The sequence below is a fragment of the Portunus trituberculatus genome, chromosome 40 (genome assembly GCF_017591435.1).
Source record: "Portunus trituberculatus isolate SZX2019 chromosome 40, ASM1759143v1, whole genome shotgun sequence".
NCBI classification, from domain to species: Eukaryota; Metazoa; Arthropoda; class Malacostraca; order Decapoda; family Portunidae; genus Portunus; species Portunus trituberculatus.
Genome location: NC_059294.1, coordinates 4,852,501 through 4,868,481, shown reverse-complemented (window position 1 = coordinate 4,868,481; position 15,981 = coordinate 4,852,501). Strand labels below are relative to the sequence as shown.

The 15,981-nt window shown below is 36.9% G+C and overlaps 1 protein-coding gene across 7 annotated transcripts in view; it reads right to left on the bottom strand.

The window, feature by feature from the left end:
* LOC123516110 (AT-rich interactive domain-containing protein 1B-like) overlaps positions 1-15,981 on the bottom strand; it is a 133,942-nt gene that overhangs the window by 60,971 nt on the left and 56,990 nt on the right. For 3 of the 7 annotated variants that reach the window (XM_045275212.1, XM_045275217.1, XM_045275211.1), the window contains exon 2: positions 3,411-3,480. In XM_045275212.1, coding sequence (XP_045131147.1) covers positions 3,411-3,480 — 70 coding nt within the window. Of the gene's footprint in view, positions 1-3,107; positions 3,481-15,981 lie in introns of all 7 variants that reach the window. The other 4 variants (XM_045275215.1, XM_045275213.1, XM_045275214.1 and 1 more) reach the window with 2 other exon arrangements.

The following is a 15,981-nucleotide window of genomic DNA, read 5'->3' as shown; positions in this document are numbered from 1 at the left end:
AACTTTACTTCATCCTCCTAAACACCATTCTTTTTTCACCATAAATATGCAACGGCATACCCACATGGTAGTGTATTTTTGTCTAGTACTATATATATATATATATATATATATATATATATATATAGAGAGAGAGAGAGAGAGAGAGAGAGAGAGAGAGAGAGAGAGAGAGAGAGAGAGAGAGAGAGAGAGAGAGAGAGAGAGAGAGAGAGAGAGAGAGAGAGAGAGAGAGAGAGAGAGAGAGAGAGAGAGCACTTCCCTGTCAAGATGTCCACATCTGTGGGAGATGGAATTTCACTTCACCCACAAACCCACACTGGAGCACCCATACCCCCAGCAATGGATCCTTTTTGCCAATGGTGATGGTGCAACTAACCACAGTGATGATTAAGACCTAATCAAGAGCTGAGACTAAGAATCTCTTGGCTCAGACTTTGTAACTCTGATATGAGAAACCACACATTATAGCAAGTTGGGATAATCTTCAAGTGCCAAATAGAATCATGAGTACTAACAAATGGTAAAAAATACTTTTTTGGTGAACAAAAGCTATTAAGCGAACACCTACTCAGGCTTAATACGTGGTGGTGTAGTGGATAAGGTGGTGGCGTGGGATTATATATATATATATATATATATATATATATATATATATATATATATATATATATATATATATATATATATATATATATATATATATATATATATATATATATATATATATATATATATATATATATATATATATATATATATATAATGAAGATGGTACAATAAGTGTGAGATACCATAAGAAAGCACAAAAGCTTTCATGCAAAAGATTAAGAAAATAACAATAATTTGAATCATGGAATAAATATATTCACCAATTTATGTAACCTTGTTTAAGTACCTAATAAACACAATCTTCTACCATAGGATAAGTAAAAGATTAACATGAGAGCTGAGTCAATTAAAAGTTCCTAAAGACTGAACATAGGAAAGTATGTAGCCATAATAAATTAACAAAAATCAAATAATCACAGAAATCTAAAATGCAAATAGCATTAGAAGTAAGGAAAAATAAAGAGAAATTACAGAAAAAAAAAGTTGTAACAGATAAATTTAGAAATAATCCACAAGTTCTTACAACTACTTGTAGTGGAAAACTTGAAGAGGATGAGATACATGGAGACACAAAGGGTTAGAATGACAGCCTATCTGAAACAATCTTTTTAATTAATAATATTTTATTAACATTGAAAATTGTTAGGAAGCCTCCTATAGAAAAAACTCCAAGACTATTATGAACTAACATACCCAATGTAGACAAATGCTAAATTTATGTTCCGTAATTCCCTTGATACACCAAAATAATAAGGTTACTCAGGTTAATGACCAAATGCATACTTTGGTCATGCAAGGCTGTCATTTCACTGTCAAGAATTTGCAGATAAGATGACTATAACCAATCATTCAATACATTCAATTGAATAAATTTTTAATCTCTATAGACTACTACCTATAACAATCTAGTTAAGAAAACTCTGTCTGACAAAGCTTAATCCTGACTGACTGAGCACCATTACAAGTATCCCAGGCGGTGAGTCACGTATTTATAAGTATAACCTTAGGAACCAAGATGTAGTTGCTACAGTGGAGACATTCAACAAGGAGGTAAAAATCAACAAATATGAAGTAAAGTCAGAGGGATGATGACCACTTGCTTTAATTTCCATGGGATAGTTTATCATGACACCACTGCAACTTCAAAAATATTCCAGAACTGCTCTGCATAGAGGTCTTCTTTCACTTTCAAGATGACATGTGGGCTACAACTTAGTAGGTCCATTGTGATGTGGAGATTCATTCCTCAATCTGAATTAGCACTTTCCTGATGAAACCTAACATATCTACATTTCATGACATCCAGTATTCTCTGAATGTTCTTTTTATTATGTATGGCTTTTTTCCTAAGCTGAAAAAAGTGCTGCTGATTTGAATTACTCATGTTGGACCCGAGTGAGGGTAGCAAGGATATCAAGGGATATATGGAGCAAAAACTTTTACTTTGAGCATAATGGTATATGAGTCCTCTAGCAATGGAGCAGTTGTTGCTAATAATCAATTACCATCGCACAAATTCATATCATATGAGGTTACTAGGGTCACAATTATAATAACATGTTTCTACACCTGTCCTTTACTGAAGTTGCTGCCTTGAGAAACTCTTTGGGACAGTTGTAAAAGACGAAACTTTTTTTTCTTTTGTGCTTGAAACTATAAGTTATCAATTGCAAAACTAAAGAAGTAAATTAATAGAGATAAATAAATTAAATAACAATAATAATCATAAAATTAAAGAAAATAATAATAATAATAATAATAATAATAATAATAATAATAATAATAATAATAATAATAATAACAAAAATAATAATAATAGTAAAAATGATAATAATGATAATTATAATAATAATAATAATAAAAATAATAATAATAAAATACTACTACTACTACTACTACTACTACTAATAATAATAATAATAATAAATAGTAATAATAATAATAATAATAATAACAAACAATAATAATGCACAAAAAAAGTATACATATATACAACAAGTGAATAGATCAACTTCCTAAACTTTGAATTATCCTTATTTTTTTTGTGATTATATATAAATCAATTATACAAATAATGTAAATAAACAAATAAATAAAAGAAACAAAAAGATAAATAAATGAAAACTAAAACAAAAGCCAACACCACTGAGAACCATAAATTGTGATGGGGATTAACATAACAAGGACCAGCACTGTATCTCATAGTAATGCTGCAGTACCGATAAACAGTGAATTGCAAGGCTTTGCTGTATGTACAGTTGCATATAGCAACACTTTTAAACTTCAATGAAGTGACGATGTTCACAAATAGCTTGCTGATGTTTGTCTAAATGTAACATGTCCTTGGCTATTACTATTTATGTAGAATTATATTGAATAATTGGATTATATAATCCCTCTTCGTTTTCAGTAGTTTGGTTGGTTCAAATAACAGACTACAATATATGATTAAGCCAATTACTAAAAAAAAAAAAAAAAAAAAAAAAAAAAACACTCACTCACTCTAGTTAAACAGATGCTAAAGCATGCATGTTCCGAGGCTGCTCATGCTATCAGTCTTGTTCAAGCAGTTGTGAAGTGGTTGGGCTCCTGAGGTCCTGGCACAGGAAGACAGATGCTCATTATATAAGCAAATTAACACCAAGTGTCAGCCTGCACAGGTTCAGATCCCAAAAACTTCAGTGGGTAAGGAGAAGGCAGTGCTCAGGGATGTTGAAGTAACTGCTTGGTAGCAGGGGCAGGATACATGTGCTGAGGTAGGATGATGGGTGCAGGGTGTTGGAGTCCAGGATGACACATACCAGGCTCAGGGTCGTCGTAAGGCTGTTCGTCATCAGACTCAGTGCCAGAGTCCCGGTCTTCACTGCCAACCTGCAAAGGAAAATATCATTCATCCTACTTGAAACATTATGTAGATAACATTCCTAAAGTTACTTCACATTTCCATGATAAATGTTAAAAAAATTCAAACGCCCAACAATTTTTTTCTTTTTCTTTTTGTGAACAACTAATCACGTCCCATTTCATTAGTTTTACTGTGTAATTCACAATTTCTGCATGGCCTAACGATATATTATTAGGATCGTCTCATGGATTTTAAATATATTTTTGGTCAAACGTTCTTCCTGTGCTTTTGTATTTTATTTTGGATGCACTGTTGAACTTAGGCAAAACAGGCAGATAGCATTGGTATGACTCAACAAACTGCACCAAAATTTTCCTATATAATCATCAGCAATACTAATACATACTAATAAAACTGTGTAAATATACAAATATTTGCTAAAGAAAGCAATCAAAGAAATGGGGAAAGTTTTTCAACATATCTAATACCATATTATTCGCAGGATGGTATAATACAATTTAGACCCTTTTTTTCCAGCGGCTAAACAGTTTCAGTATGTACAATTCACCAGCTTCTACAATGTATTTACGTCCGAGTATTTTTTTTTTTCTTTGTCTTAGGTACACTGTGATAGAACTACTACTGATTTGAACAACTACCATCTTGCTTAATACACAGCCATGAGCTCTAGTATTTGGACTTGTTAGCCTAGAATCAGACTCCATTACCAAATCACTAGCAAGACAAACATGTTGGGTCTTGATTTGCGATTGCTTTCTCCAGTTGCTGGGCACCAATTTTGAGTCGAAAACTCTATGTACGTAAAGACAGTCGCAAATTGACAAGTGTGAACCCGCCTTTAAATTCATGGATTTTTTTTTTTTCTTTTATTATGTGTGTGTATGTGTTTATGTACTTACCTAGGTAACTTTAGGCACATTTTACAATGGCAAATTGAATCCATGACAACCGTCAACTATCAGACACCACTCTCTCTGGTCTTGTCAAACTGATTTGGTCAAATAAGACTGTATTCACGTTCTTACTAGCTGATCCGCTGAGTGACACATTAGTATTAATTTGGGTAATGATCCAGTATAACTCCAGCACCTTATTTTTGACTATTTCCTTCTATAGACTTTCACAAAACCAATTGTGTACGTCATAATACAATGGTTTGACCTACTTGCCCTACCTCCAATGAACTAGAGGGACCTGTGCGGGAATGCAAGTTTTTTGGGTGAATAAGATGAAAATGAGTATTTCCAAGAAGTAAATAATCAGAATCACCTAAAGCACATTAATGGATGTCAAGTTAGAATATGTAATTTATTTTCCAACAAGGTGTAAAATTTTCCATTCATTGTTTGTGTTATTATGATTGGAGAATGTGTTTTAAGGGTGCATTTCAAGTTATTGTAATCACGCATCTGCCATATTTTTTTTTTGGAAATTCTGATAATTTACTCCCGGGAAAATACTTGTTTTTGTCTAAACCCCACCCGAAAAACCAGCATTCCCAAAGGTTCCTAAACTTGTTGAGGGTAGAGGATTAGTGACATTTCTTTTTGCCACTTTATACAACCATATTATATGTATACAATGAGTTCTTTGAAGGTCTGGAAGGAAATAGTCGAAGAATAAGGCCATGGAGTTACACCAGACCATTACCATACTTTTGCGCACAAACCCAAGCTACATGGTATCCTGCACCCTTAACCCAGCTAGTCTTTCACTTTTTGAGGCTCACATGCAGTTACATTTTATTCATTTGTTTGTCTATCAATTGCACTGAAATCATCACCATTCACTCTTTGCATCTGTTTGATGAACATAATACTTGCATATCATACTGTAACAAATTGCTCGATGAATTTATATGGATCTATGGATCTACATAACTATGTATAGAAATATGCGTGCTGGTATGATCAAACATGAAAATTTTTTTGATAAATGACTTAACGGCAAATGCATAGCTTTGGTTCAACCAGAACCTTCAAATATAAATTAATATCTTCACTGCTATGCCTATAAAGAGACACATGTGTAGTGTTACCTGCTCATCTCCACCCCGCCCTCTTCACGTACAAACCACAGCTCATATACTGCTCATTCCTTACCCAATATCTTTTACTCTTTTTAAACTGTCACTTCTATATATCTTCCAGCTTGCCCTTGTCATTTAATATGTCTAGCTTACCTAAACTAACATGTTAATCTGTACCACTGCATGTACAACACCAACCACACTTAACTAAATAAATAAGCAGTAATGAGAGAGAGAGAGAGAGAGAGAGAGAGAGAGAGAGAGAGAGAGAGAGAGAGAGAGAGAGAGAGAGAGAGAGAGAGAGAGAGAGAGAGAGAGAGAGAGAGAGAGAGAGAATATGTATAGCCTATAAGCCAGTGGTTCCCAAACATTTCCTTAGCGAGCACCACTAGGAGGTCTCGTATAGTCCCAGCGTACCACCTGAATTCAGAAAAACTCAATTCCAGCAAATGTCAATTTATTCACAAATAGAACAAGTGCACAAATGAACTAACAAGGAACACCACTCAATTTAATGCAAGGGATGCATCTGTTTCTTCTCAACCAGCTGATCGATGCTTAATTTAACTGAACTAAAAATTACATATATATTATCCTGAGAGTGCTCAGGTACCACCTGGAAGGCCTTCGCTAACCACCAGTGGTATGTGTATCACAGATTGGAAACCACTGCTATAAGATAATTAATCAAAATCTTACATGATATTCATTTTAAATTCACATCTGCTGAGTTATCCATACAATATCTACCTAACAATTCTCTCACATTTTTGTTTCAAGTGAGACTCTTCCTCAACTAAGTTACAGTGGTATTTTGACATACGATTTTAATTAGTTCCGTAACAATCGTTGTATATAAAAAAAATTGTATATCAAATAAATTTTTCCTATGTTAATGGAAATACAATTAATTCGTTCTTGAGATATGAATTTACCCCCCCCTGAAAAAAAAAAAAAAAAACATATTTTAAATACCAACCAAACATAGATTTAATATAAGATAAATACAATGTTTATTGTATGCATGATATAAATTAACTATATTGCCCAAAATAACAACTTAACCCGCAAAACTCAGGACACATCAATAGACGTTCACCACGCAAGGCATGGGGCACATCGATAGACGTTTAGGCTTTTTAAAGCTATATTTTGGTTATTTTCTTCCCATTTTCTTTGCTTGTGAGCTGGCAACACTCATCAGGAGTAAACATATGGTCTACGTCACTGTGTCACCAACGATAAATGGTAGGAGCGATTGACAGTGATTTCATTGTGTCTGAATCCGCCACCTCTCCTGTGTGCCTTACTTCTATACATTGGGTCTCTCGCCATGTTACAGGGAGACAACTTTTGAATGAGAGTGGTATCAGAACAGGAGAGAGAGAGAGAGAGAGAGAGAGAGAGAGAGAGAGAGAGAGAGAGAGAGAGAGAGAGAGAGAGAGAGAGAGAGAGAGAGAGAGAGAGAGAGAGGATACAAGGGGCCCGTTTTTTCGCGCTCTAGCCAAGGCCGCTGAACCCGATCTGACGCAAGACCACGTAAACCGATGATACTACCTCATTCAACCTGTAATATTTTGGTAACCATGACATCTAGAGACTTCTGGTTTTTTGCATTGCAAAGAAGAGTTGCTTGTGGGCAGAAAACCATTTGTACTCACTCCTTTATTTAATTTCTAAGTGTAATCAGTATGTGAAAACAGGCTATTTTGTGTGTTTCTCGCCAAACTTTTACTTTTGGGACCCATGATCTTGAGTTCACAAAACTTAATAAAAAATACACACTGCCAAGGAGCACAGACACATACATGCACAAAGGATGAACAACGATACACAATGCAGGCTGAATGTTCGGGTGGACACAGGTAGCCAAGTAATCGCTGCGCCACCTACTGATGGCTATTCGTATCTTAAAAATATTGTCGTATTTCAAGGCGTAAATTATATAAATTTTTTGGCCGTATATAAAAAAAATTGTATGTTAGGGCGATCGTATGTCGAAGTACCACTGTATTTTCAAGTAACTGTTATACATCACCATGATGACACAATAATGAGTACAAATATGTATGTATGCATATATTTCCCTAGCAAACAGTGTTATGTTTATTTGTCCTAAATAAGATATTTACCTATATTAAAAAGTGCAAATGTTATTTTCAAAGCAACTATTAATACCTATTGTACATCTCTCTCACACACACACACACACACACACACACACACACACACACACACACACACACACACACACACACACACACACACATACACACACACACACACACACACACACATACACACAGCAACGAATAGATATGTTGAAGTAAGGAGAACAGCACAGAAAGAATATGAACAGAGGGTGGTGGAAAACTGTGATAGTGACCCAAAAATGTTTTACAAATTCATAAATGGAAAACTAAATAAAAGGGAGGCAATAGAAAAGGTAAAAAACGGGGAAGAAATATATGAAGATGCTGGAGAGATAGCTGAAATTTTGAACGACAACTTTTGCAAAGTGTTTACAAAGGAGGAGCATTTTATGGGAGGAAGGCCTACGGAAATAAAGCAAATGCAGGACATCATGGTTACTAAGGAAGATGTAAGGAAAATTATAAGCAATCTGGATATTAATAAATCAATGGGGCCTGATGGCATATCTGGGAGGTTGCTAAAAGAATGTAAGGATCAATTGTTGAACCCCATATTTGATATTGTGGAAACCTCCATACGAACAGGATTAGTCCCGAAAGAGTGGAAAAGAGCTGACATTGTGCCTATATATAAGAATGGTAGTAGAATGGAACTGCTAAATTATAGACCAGTATCGTTGACTAGTATATTGTGCAAGGTATGTGAAGAAGTAATTAAAGCTAAGTGGAGTGAGTATCTAGAAAGTGAAAACATTCTGAGTGAAAGGCAGTTTGGTTTCAGAAAAGGAAGATCGTGTGTATCCAATTTATTATGTTTTTATTCAAGAGTGACTGACATACTGCAACATAGAGAGGGATGGGTGGATGCTATCTACCTGGACTTGAGAAAGGCCTTTGATAAAGTGCCACACAATAGACTGATGTGGAAACTAAAGAAGATTGGAGGAGTAATTGATAAACTAGCAAAATGGTTGGAAAATTACTTAGTGGGAAGAGAAATGCGAACAGTGGTAAAAGGAAAGAAGTCAGAGTGGAAAAACGTAACTAGTGGAGTTCCACAAGGGTCAGTGCTTGGTCCCATCATGTTTTTGATTAATGTTAATGATATGCCAGTAGGAATTGACAGTTACATGAATATGTTCGTGGACGATACTAAAATTATGAGAGTAAAGAATGTGGAAGATTGTAACAAGTTACAGGAAGATCTTGATAAAATATATGAGTGGAGTAAAGAGTGGCAGATGGAATTTAATATAAACAAGAGCCATGTTATGAAAATGGGAAGAAGTAGATACAGACCAAACAGGGATTACAGGCTGGGAGATGAGAAAATTGAAGAGACCAATGAGGAGAAAGACTTAGGAGTAACCGTGCAAAACACTTTGTCACCAGAGAAACAAGATTTTTGGGAAAACATACAACATGCTTCAAAATATTGGCCTTGCATTCCACTACCTAGATGAAGGAATGATGAAGAAGATATTATGTACCTTAATAAGACCCCAGTTAGAATATGCAGCATGTGTCTGGTCACCGCATATGAAGAAAAATGTGAAGAAGGTAGAAAGGGTACAAAGACTGGCAACAAGGATGGTACCAGGACTCAGGGAGTTAGACTATGAGGAAAGACTGAGGAAGCTGGGGCTGACCACATTAGAAGAGAGAAGAACAAGAGGAGACATGATAACTATGTATAAATTGGTGAACAAGATTGACATACTGATAGAGAGTTGATAAAGGTGACCACAAGTAATTATCTCCGAGGACATGGAAAAAAGCTAATAAAGGACATCTGTCTAAATGACGTGAGAAAATACAGTTTCCCGCATCGTAGCATTGATAAGTGGAATAAACTGAGCAGTCATGTCGTTGATGCGGTGTGTGTCAATCAGATGAAAGAGAGATATGACAGGAATGGACAATGAGACAGGACACAGAGAGCTTAGCTTGGGCCCTGTAATACACAAATAGGTAAATACACACACACACACACACACACACACACACACACACACACACACACACACACACACACACACACATACAATACTGTGGAAGTTAGAGGAGAATGGTGGCTTACAAGGAAGCACATTGAAATGGATGGAAAATTACTTGAGAGGGAGAGATATAAGGACGGTAGTTAAAGATATGAAGTTCAAATGGAGGGCAGTAGACAGCGGAGTGCCACAGGGGTTAGTATTGGGGCCAATACTTTTTCTCATATATTTAAATGACATACCAGAGGGAGTAAATGATACATTAATCTGTTTGCAGACAATGCGAAACTGTGCAGTCATAAAACAAAAAGAGGATTGTGAAATACTACAAGAAGACTTAAACAAGATCTGAAAATGGAGTAAAAAAAAATGGGAGATGGAATTCAATGTGGACAAAAACCATGTCATGGAAATGGGAAAAAGTGAAAGGCGATCAGTGGGAATCTATAAGATGGGAGATGGAGTTGAACTAGAAAAAGTAAAAAAGGAAAAGGACTTGGGAGTGATGATGGAAGAAAACAATCAACTGGTAAGCCATATTGATAGAATTTTCAAAGAGACATATAATTTGTTAAGGAATATTGGATTAGCATTTCACTACATGGACAAAGAAATAATGAAGAAATTGGTAAGTACTATAATAAGACCCAGATTGGAATATGCAGGAGTTATGTGGACCCCCTATAAAAAGAAACACATAAGAAAATTGGAAAGACTACTACACACACACACACACATAATTTGCTAGGGAATATTGGAGTAGCATTTCACTACATGGATAAAGAAATGATGAAATTGATAAGTACTATAATATGACCCAGATTGGAATATGCAGGAGAAGTATGGACCCCTCATAAAAAGAAACACATAAGGAAATTGGAGAGGCTACAAAAAATAGCTACAAGAATGGTTCCAGAATTTGAAGGGATGACATATGAGGAGAGACTAAAGGCTATGGATCTGCCAACCCTAGAACAAAGAAGGGAGAGAGGAGACCTGATACAAGTTTATAAATTGATCAACGGAATGGACCGAGTGGATAATGAGAAACTGATCCTGAGAGAAGAATATGACATCTGAAGCACAAGATCGCATAGTAAAAAGCTGAGAAAAGGAAGATGTCTGAGAAATATTAAAAAATATAGTTTCCCGCAGAGATGTATTGAGACATGGAACAGTTTAAATGAAGAAGTAGTGCCTGCAATGAGTGTGCATACTTTTAAAGTAAGATTGGATAAGTGTAGATATGGAGATGGGGCCACATGAGCATAAAGCCCAGGCCCTGTAAAACTATAACTAGGAAAATTACTTAGTGGGAAGAGAAATGTGAACAGTGGTGAAAGGAAAGAAGTCCGAGTGGAAAAAGGTAACCAGTGGAGTTCCACAAGGGTCAATGCTTGGTCCCATCATGTTTTTGATTTATGTTAATGATATGCCAGTAGGAATTGACAGTTACATGAATATGTTTGTGGACGATACTAAAGTTATGAGGAGAGTAAAGAATGTGGAAGATTGTAACAAGTTACAGGAAGATCTTGATAAAATATATGAGTGGAGTAAAGAGTGGCAGATGGAATTTAATATAAACAAGAGCCATGTTATGAAAATGGGAAGTAGATACAGACCAAACAGGGATTACAGACTGGGTGATGAGAAAATTGAAGAGACCAATAAGGAGAAAGACTTGGGAGTAACCGTGCAAAACACTTTGTCACCAGAGAAACACATTAACAAGATATTTTGGAAAACATATAACATGCTTCAAAATATTGGTCTTGCATTCCACTACCTAGATGAAGGAATGATGAAGATGATACTATGCACTTTATTAAGACCCCAGTTAGAATATGCAGCTTGCATTTGGTCACCACATATGAAGAAAAATGTGAAGAAGGTGGAAAGGGTACAGAGGCTGGCAACAAGGATGGTACCAGGACTCAGGGAGTTAGACTATGAGGAAAGACTGAGGAAACTGGGGCTGACCACATTAGAAGAGAGAAGAACAAGAGGAGACATGATAACTATGTATAAATTGGTGAACAAGATTGACATATTGGACAGAGAGCTCATAAAGGTGACCACAAGTAATCATCTCCGAGGACATGGAAAAAAACTAATAAAAGACATCTGTCTAAATGATGTCAGAAAGTACAGTTTCCGCATCGTAGTATTGATAAGTGGAATAAACTGAGCAGTGATGTCGTTGACGCAGTGTGTGTCAATCAGATGAAAGAGAGATATGACAGGAGTGGCCTAGGAGGCAGGACACAGAGAGCTTAGCTCAGGCCCTGTAATACACAAATAGGTAAACACACACACACACACACACACACACACACACACACACACACACACACACACACACACACACACACACACACACGAGCAAATGCATGAGACGCATGTTTTTGCAAAGCAACATACATCATCACATTGAGTCAACTATTAAAGAAAAGTGACAATGCAACACCAATCCAAGAACTACTTAGTTAACCTCCATAATACTCTTTCTCACACACACACACAGGCCAGAGGTCTAGCCCTTCCACCTCCCACCAGCACTGTGCACAGCTATAACATGCATCTACACCCACCATCACCACCACGTATATGGTGACCACCAAGAATGCCAGTATTGCCTACAGTCAATTGAGTGATGTTTAGACAGGCAGTCAATGTGTTCTCATGACAGTTTGCAAAAGAGCTAGACTCGTTTCCTCAAACACCCTGTTCTTTCATAAAATCTTTTTCTCAAGGGCTTCATAAATATACAAGTTCTTTTGACTTTTTTTTTTTCCCCTTACAAAAGTGAAGAATCCTGAACACTATCCATGGAGTCATGAAAACTATGCACAAACGTTCCTGACTTACAATAGAGCATAATCTAAATAATCTAAATGGGATGACACATTTGAGAATATGAGGTTTAGAGCTTAGAACCTGTGCCTCATTACCTTTGTGCTCTTTCCATCGGAAGCACTCACATCCTCCTCTTAGTGTATGTTATTTTCCCCTTACTCCTATTTTAGCGTCCTTAACCTCTTTGGGTTAAGTTAGCAATGGTAGGCATCATCATGGTTTCTCTTATATTTCCTTGGAGAGAGAGAGAGAGAGAGAGAGAGAGAGAGAGAGAGAGAGAGAGAGAGAGAGAGAGAGAGAGAGAGAGAGAGAGAGAGAGAGAGAGAGAGAGAGAGAGAGTGGGGCTGGTTGGATGAATGGATGGATGGAAAGTTGGATGATTAAGTGTGTACGTGGGGAGGGTTGGGGGGTTGTTTCAAATTGACCGCTAAAACTTGTAAGTAGTATATGGATGGGGTAATCAAACACCTGACCATACTTGTTACTAATAACGTAGTGCTACTACGAAAAATAAATAAATAAAAGAATAGTTCAAAGTAATGGGCATAGAACACATCAGGTGACGAACGGATGGTAGGTGCTAGATAGTAAATTAAAGTAATGAAAATTAAAATCCTAGGACTTGAGACACAGAAGACAGAAGCACAAGGAGAAAAGGTAAGGTTTCACTGGGATAATGATGGCCGTCACGCTATCCAGAGTCAGACACACGCATCATCAACAATATCAAGGAATAATAGATGTGCTATATATATATATATATATATATATATATATATATATATATATATATATATATATATATATATATATATATATATATATATATATATATATATATATATATATATATATATATATATATATATATATATATATATATATATATATATATATATATATATATATATATATATATATATATATATACATATATATATATGTTGTAACAATGTGGAACAGGTGGGTTGGTGGGTGATGGAAAGAAACTCAGGAGTAGCAGGAGTATTTTATTTCTCCAACGTTTCGCCCATAGGGCTGAAGAAGCCCTATGGGCGAAACGTTGGAGAAATAAAATACTCCTGCTACTCCTGAGTTTCATCACCCACCAACCCATATATATATATATATATATATATATATATATATATATATATATATATATATATATATATATACACACACACACACACATATATATATATATATATATATATATATATATATATATATATATATATATATATATATATATATATTGCACACACGTGGCAGGTTGAAGTGGGTACATGGCGTGCTGGTCTGTGAGGCCAGGACGCGTCTAATGATGATAGGTAACGAGGGGGAGGTAGAAATAGCGGTGAGGAGGTGGCTGTGGGTCGCGAGGGTTCAGCTTTAGGCGGCCATAGCGCCCAGATAACAGCACACACTCAATCGATATTTCAAAATGCACGCTTTATCATTTCATCTCTTATCTCTTCTTCCTTCCTGCCGATAATTTCCAATTCCTTATCCATTATGCATACTAATTTATTTAAATTGTGGTGCAGCGGATCTCCTGAGTGCAATTACACGTCCGCCACCTTCGGAAACATGCCCTAGTCACGTGTACACAGTTGTACCCTGTGAACGCTCTTCATGTACTTACATTCCCACTCACCAAAACAGAGGCCTATCTGTGCACACAAACACTCTTCGTGCAATGAACTTACTAAAAGTAACCACAATTTAATCAACACATCCAGATCTCTATTTGCAGCGTCACCATCACCCTACAAGTATAACCCCAGCATGCCAAAATACACGTCTTGTGCAAACATCCATCACTCGGTTGATATTCTCACGCCCACATGATAACACACACACACACACACACACACACACACACACACACACACACACACACACACACACACATACACGCGCGCGCGCCCGGTAGCTCAGTGGTTAGAGCGCAGAGCCAGAGGACCGGGGTTCGATTCCCCGGCCGGGTGGAGATATTTGGGTGTGTCTCCTTTCACGTGTAGCCCCTGTTCACCTAGCAGTGATACTATTGGGACTACGTCAAAGTCATAAGCCTTCTAAGAATCAAGACCTGACAGGACACATAATCCATCATAACGAAGGATTTATTAAGTGTATAATATAAGTAGATGGTGGAAGTAAAGGAGAAACAATACAGAGAGAGAGAGAGAGAGAGAGAGAGAGAGAGAGAGAGAGAGAGAGAGAGAGAGAGAGAGAGAGAGAGAGAGAGAGAGAGAGAGAGAGAGAGAGACAGCATAAGAAAAGAGGGAAGCTGCAAGAGGCCGCCAGGCCTATACGAGGCAGTCCCTGTGTGCTTAAGCTACCTAGTTCTATCTATCTTCTCCATCCATGAACTTATATAACCTTCTTTTAAAGCTCCCTTTTGACTCAGCCCTGACTACATGACCACTGAGACCGTTCCACTCATCAACCACTGTGTGAAAACCAATTTCTTCCCATTTCTTTCCTAAACTTGAATTTCTAGAGTTAAAACCCATTATCCCTGGTTCTGTCCTCGCTACTGATCCTAAGAACAACATTCATGTCCCCTCTGTTAAAACCGTTATACCACTTAAATACTTCTATCAGGTCTCCTCTTAACCTTCTTCTCTCTAGAGAATGCAAATTGAGTTGTTTTTTCTCCAGTCTCTCTACATAGGGAATATCCCTCATCCCCTGAATCTTTTTAGTCATCCTCCTTTGCGCTGACTCCAACAGAGTTATGTCCTTCCTGAATTGTGGGAACCAGAATTGTACCGCATTGAGAGAGAGAGAGAGAGAGAGAGAGAGAGAGAGAGAGAGAGAGAGAGAGAGAGAGAGAGAGAGAGAGAGAGAGAGAGAGAATAATGTAAAGGAACAGGAAAAAAAAATAATACTGGAGAGCCTTGGCGTGTCTGTCGTGCAGCTCATAGGAGGCCTGGATGATGGAAGCAGTGTACGCAGTGGACACAACACTGGACTACAATACTTGGTTATCTATTTTAATACACTGACGATATAAAGCTGTCTACATATACATATAATAGCTATAAGTGTAGGTGGTGGTTAGCGCGCTCTAATCAACTAAAACAGAGATCTCAGAGTTTGAGTCCATGACGGAATAAACACCATCCAGACTGGTCATCCTTCATATTGTACTCTATGTTCCCCTGGCTCATGCAAACCCGCAGTACATACTGTACACAACGCATATGTAGATGTGACCTTGCAAACCGACAATCTGGTGGCGATCCTGCAACCAAGACGCCACATGCCAGTGGTGCGTGTGATTTATAGCCTAACTACACCCTAACCATTGTCCCATGGGCATTTTCTTTCTAAAGTCCAAAGAAAACCAGCCAAGGGCACAGAGAATGTAGGGAATGGCAGTTTATCTATTGCTTTCTCTCCCCTAAACACACACACACACACACACACGCCCGGTAGCTCAGTGGTTAGAGCGCT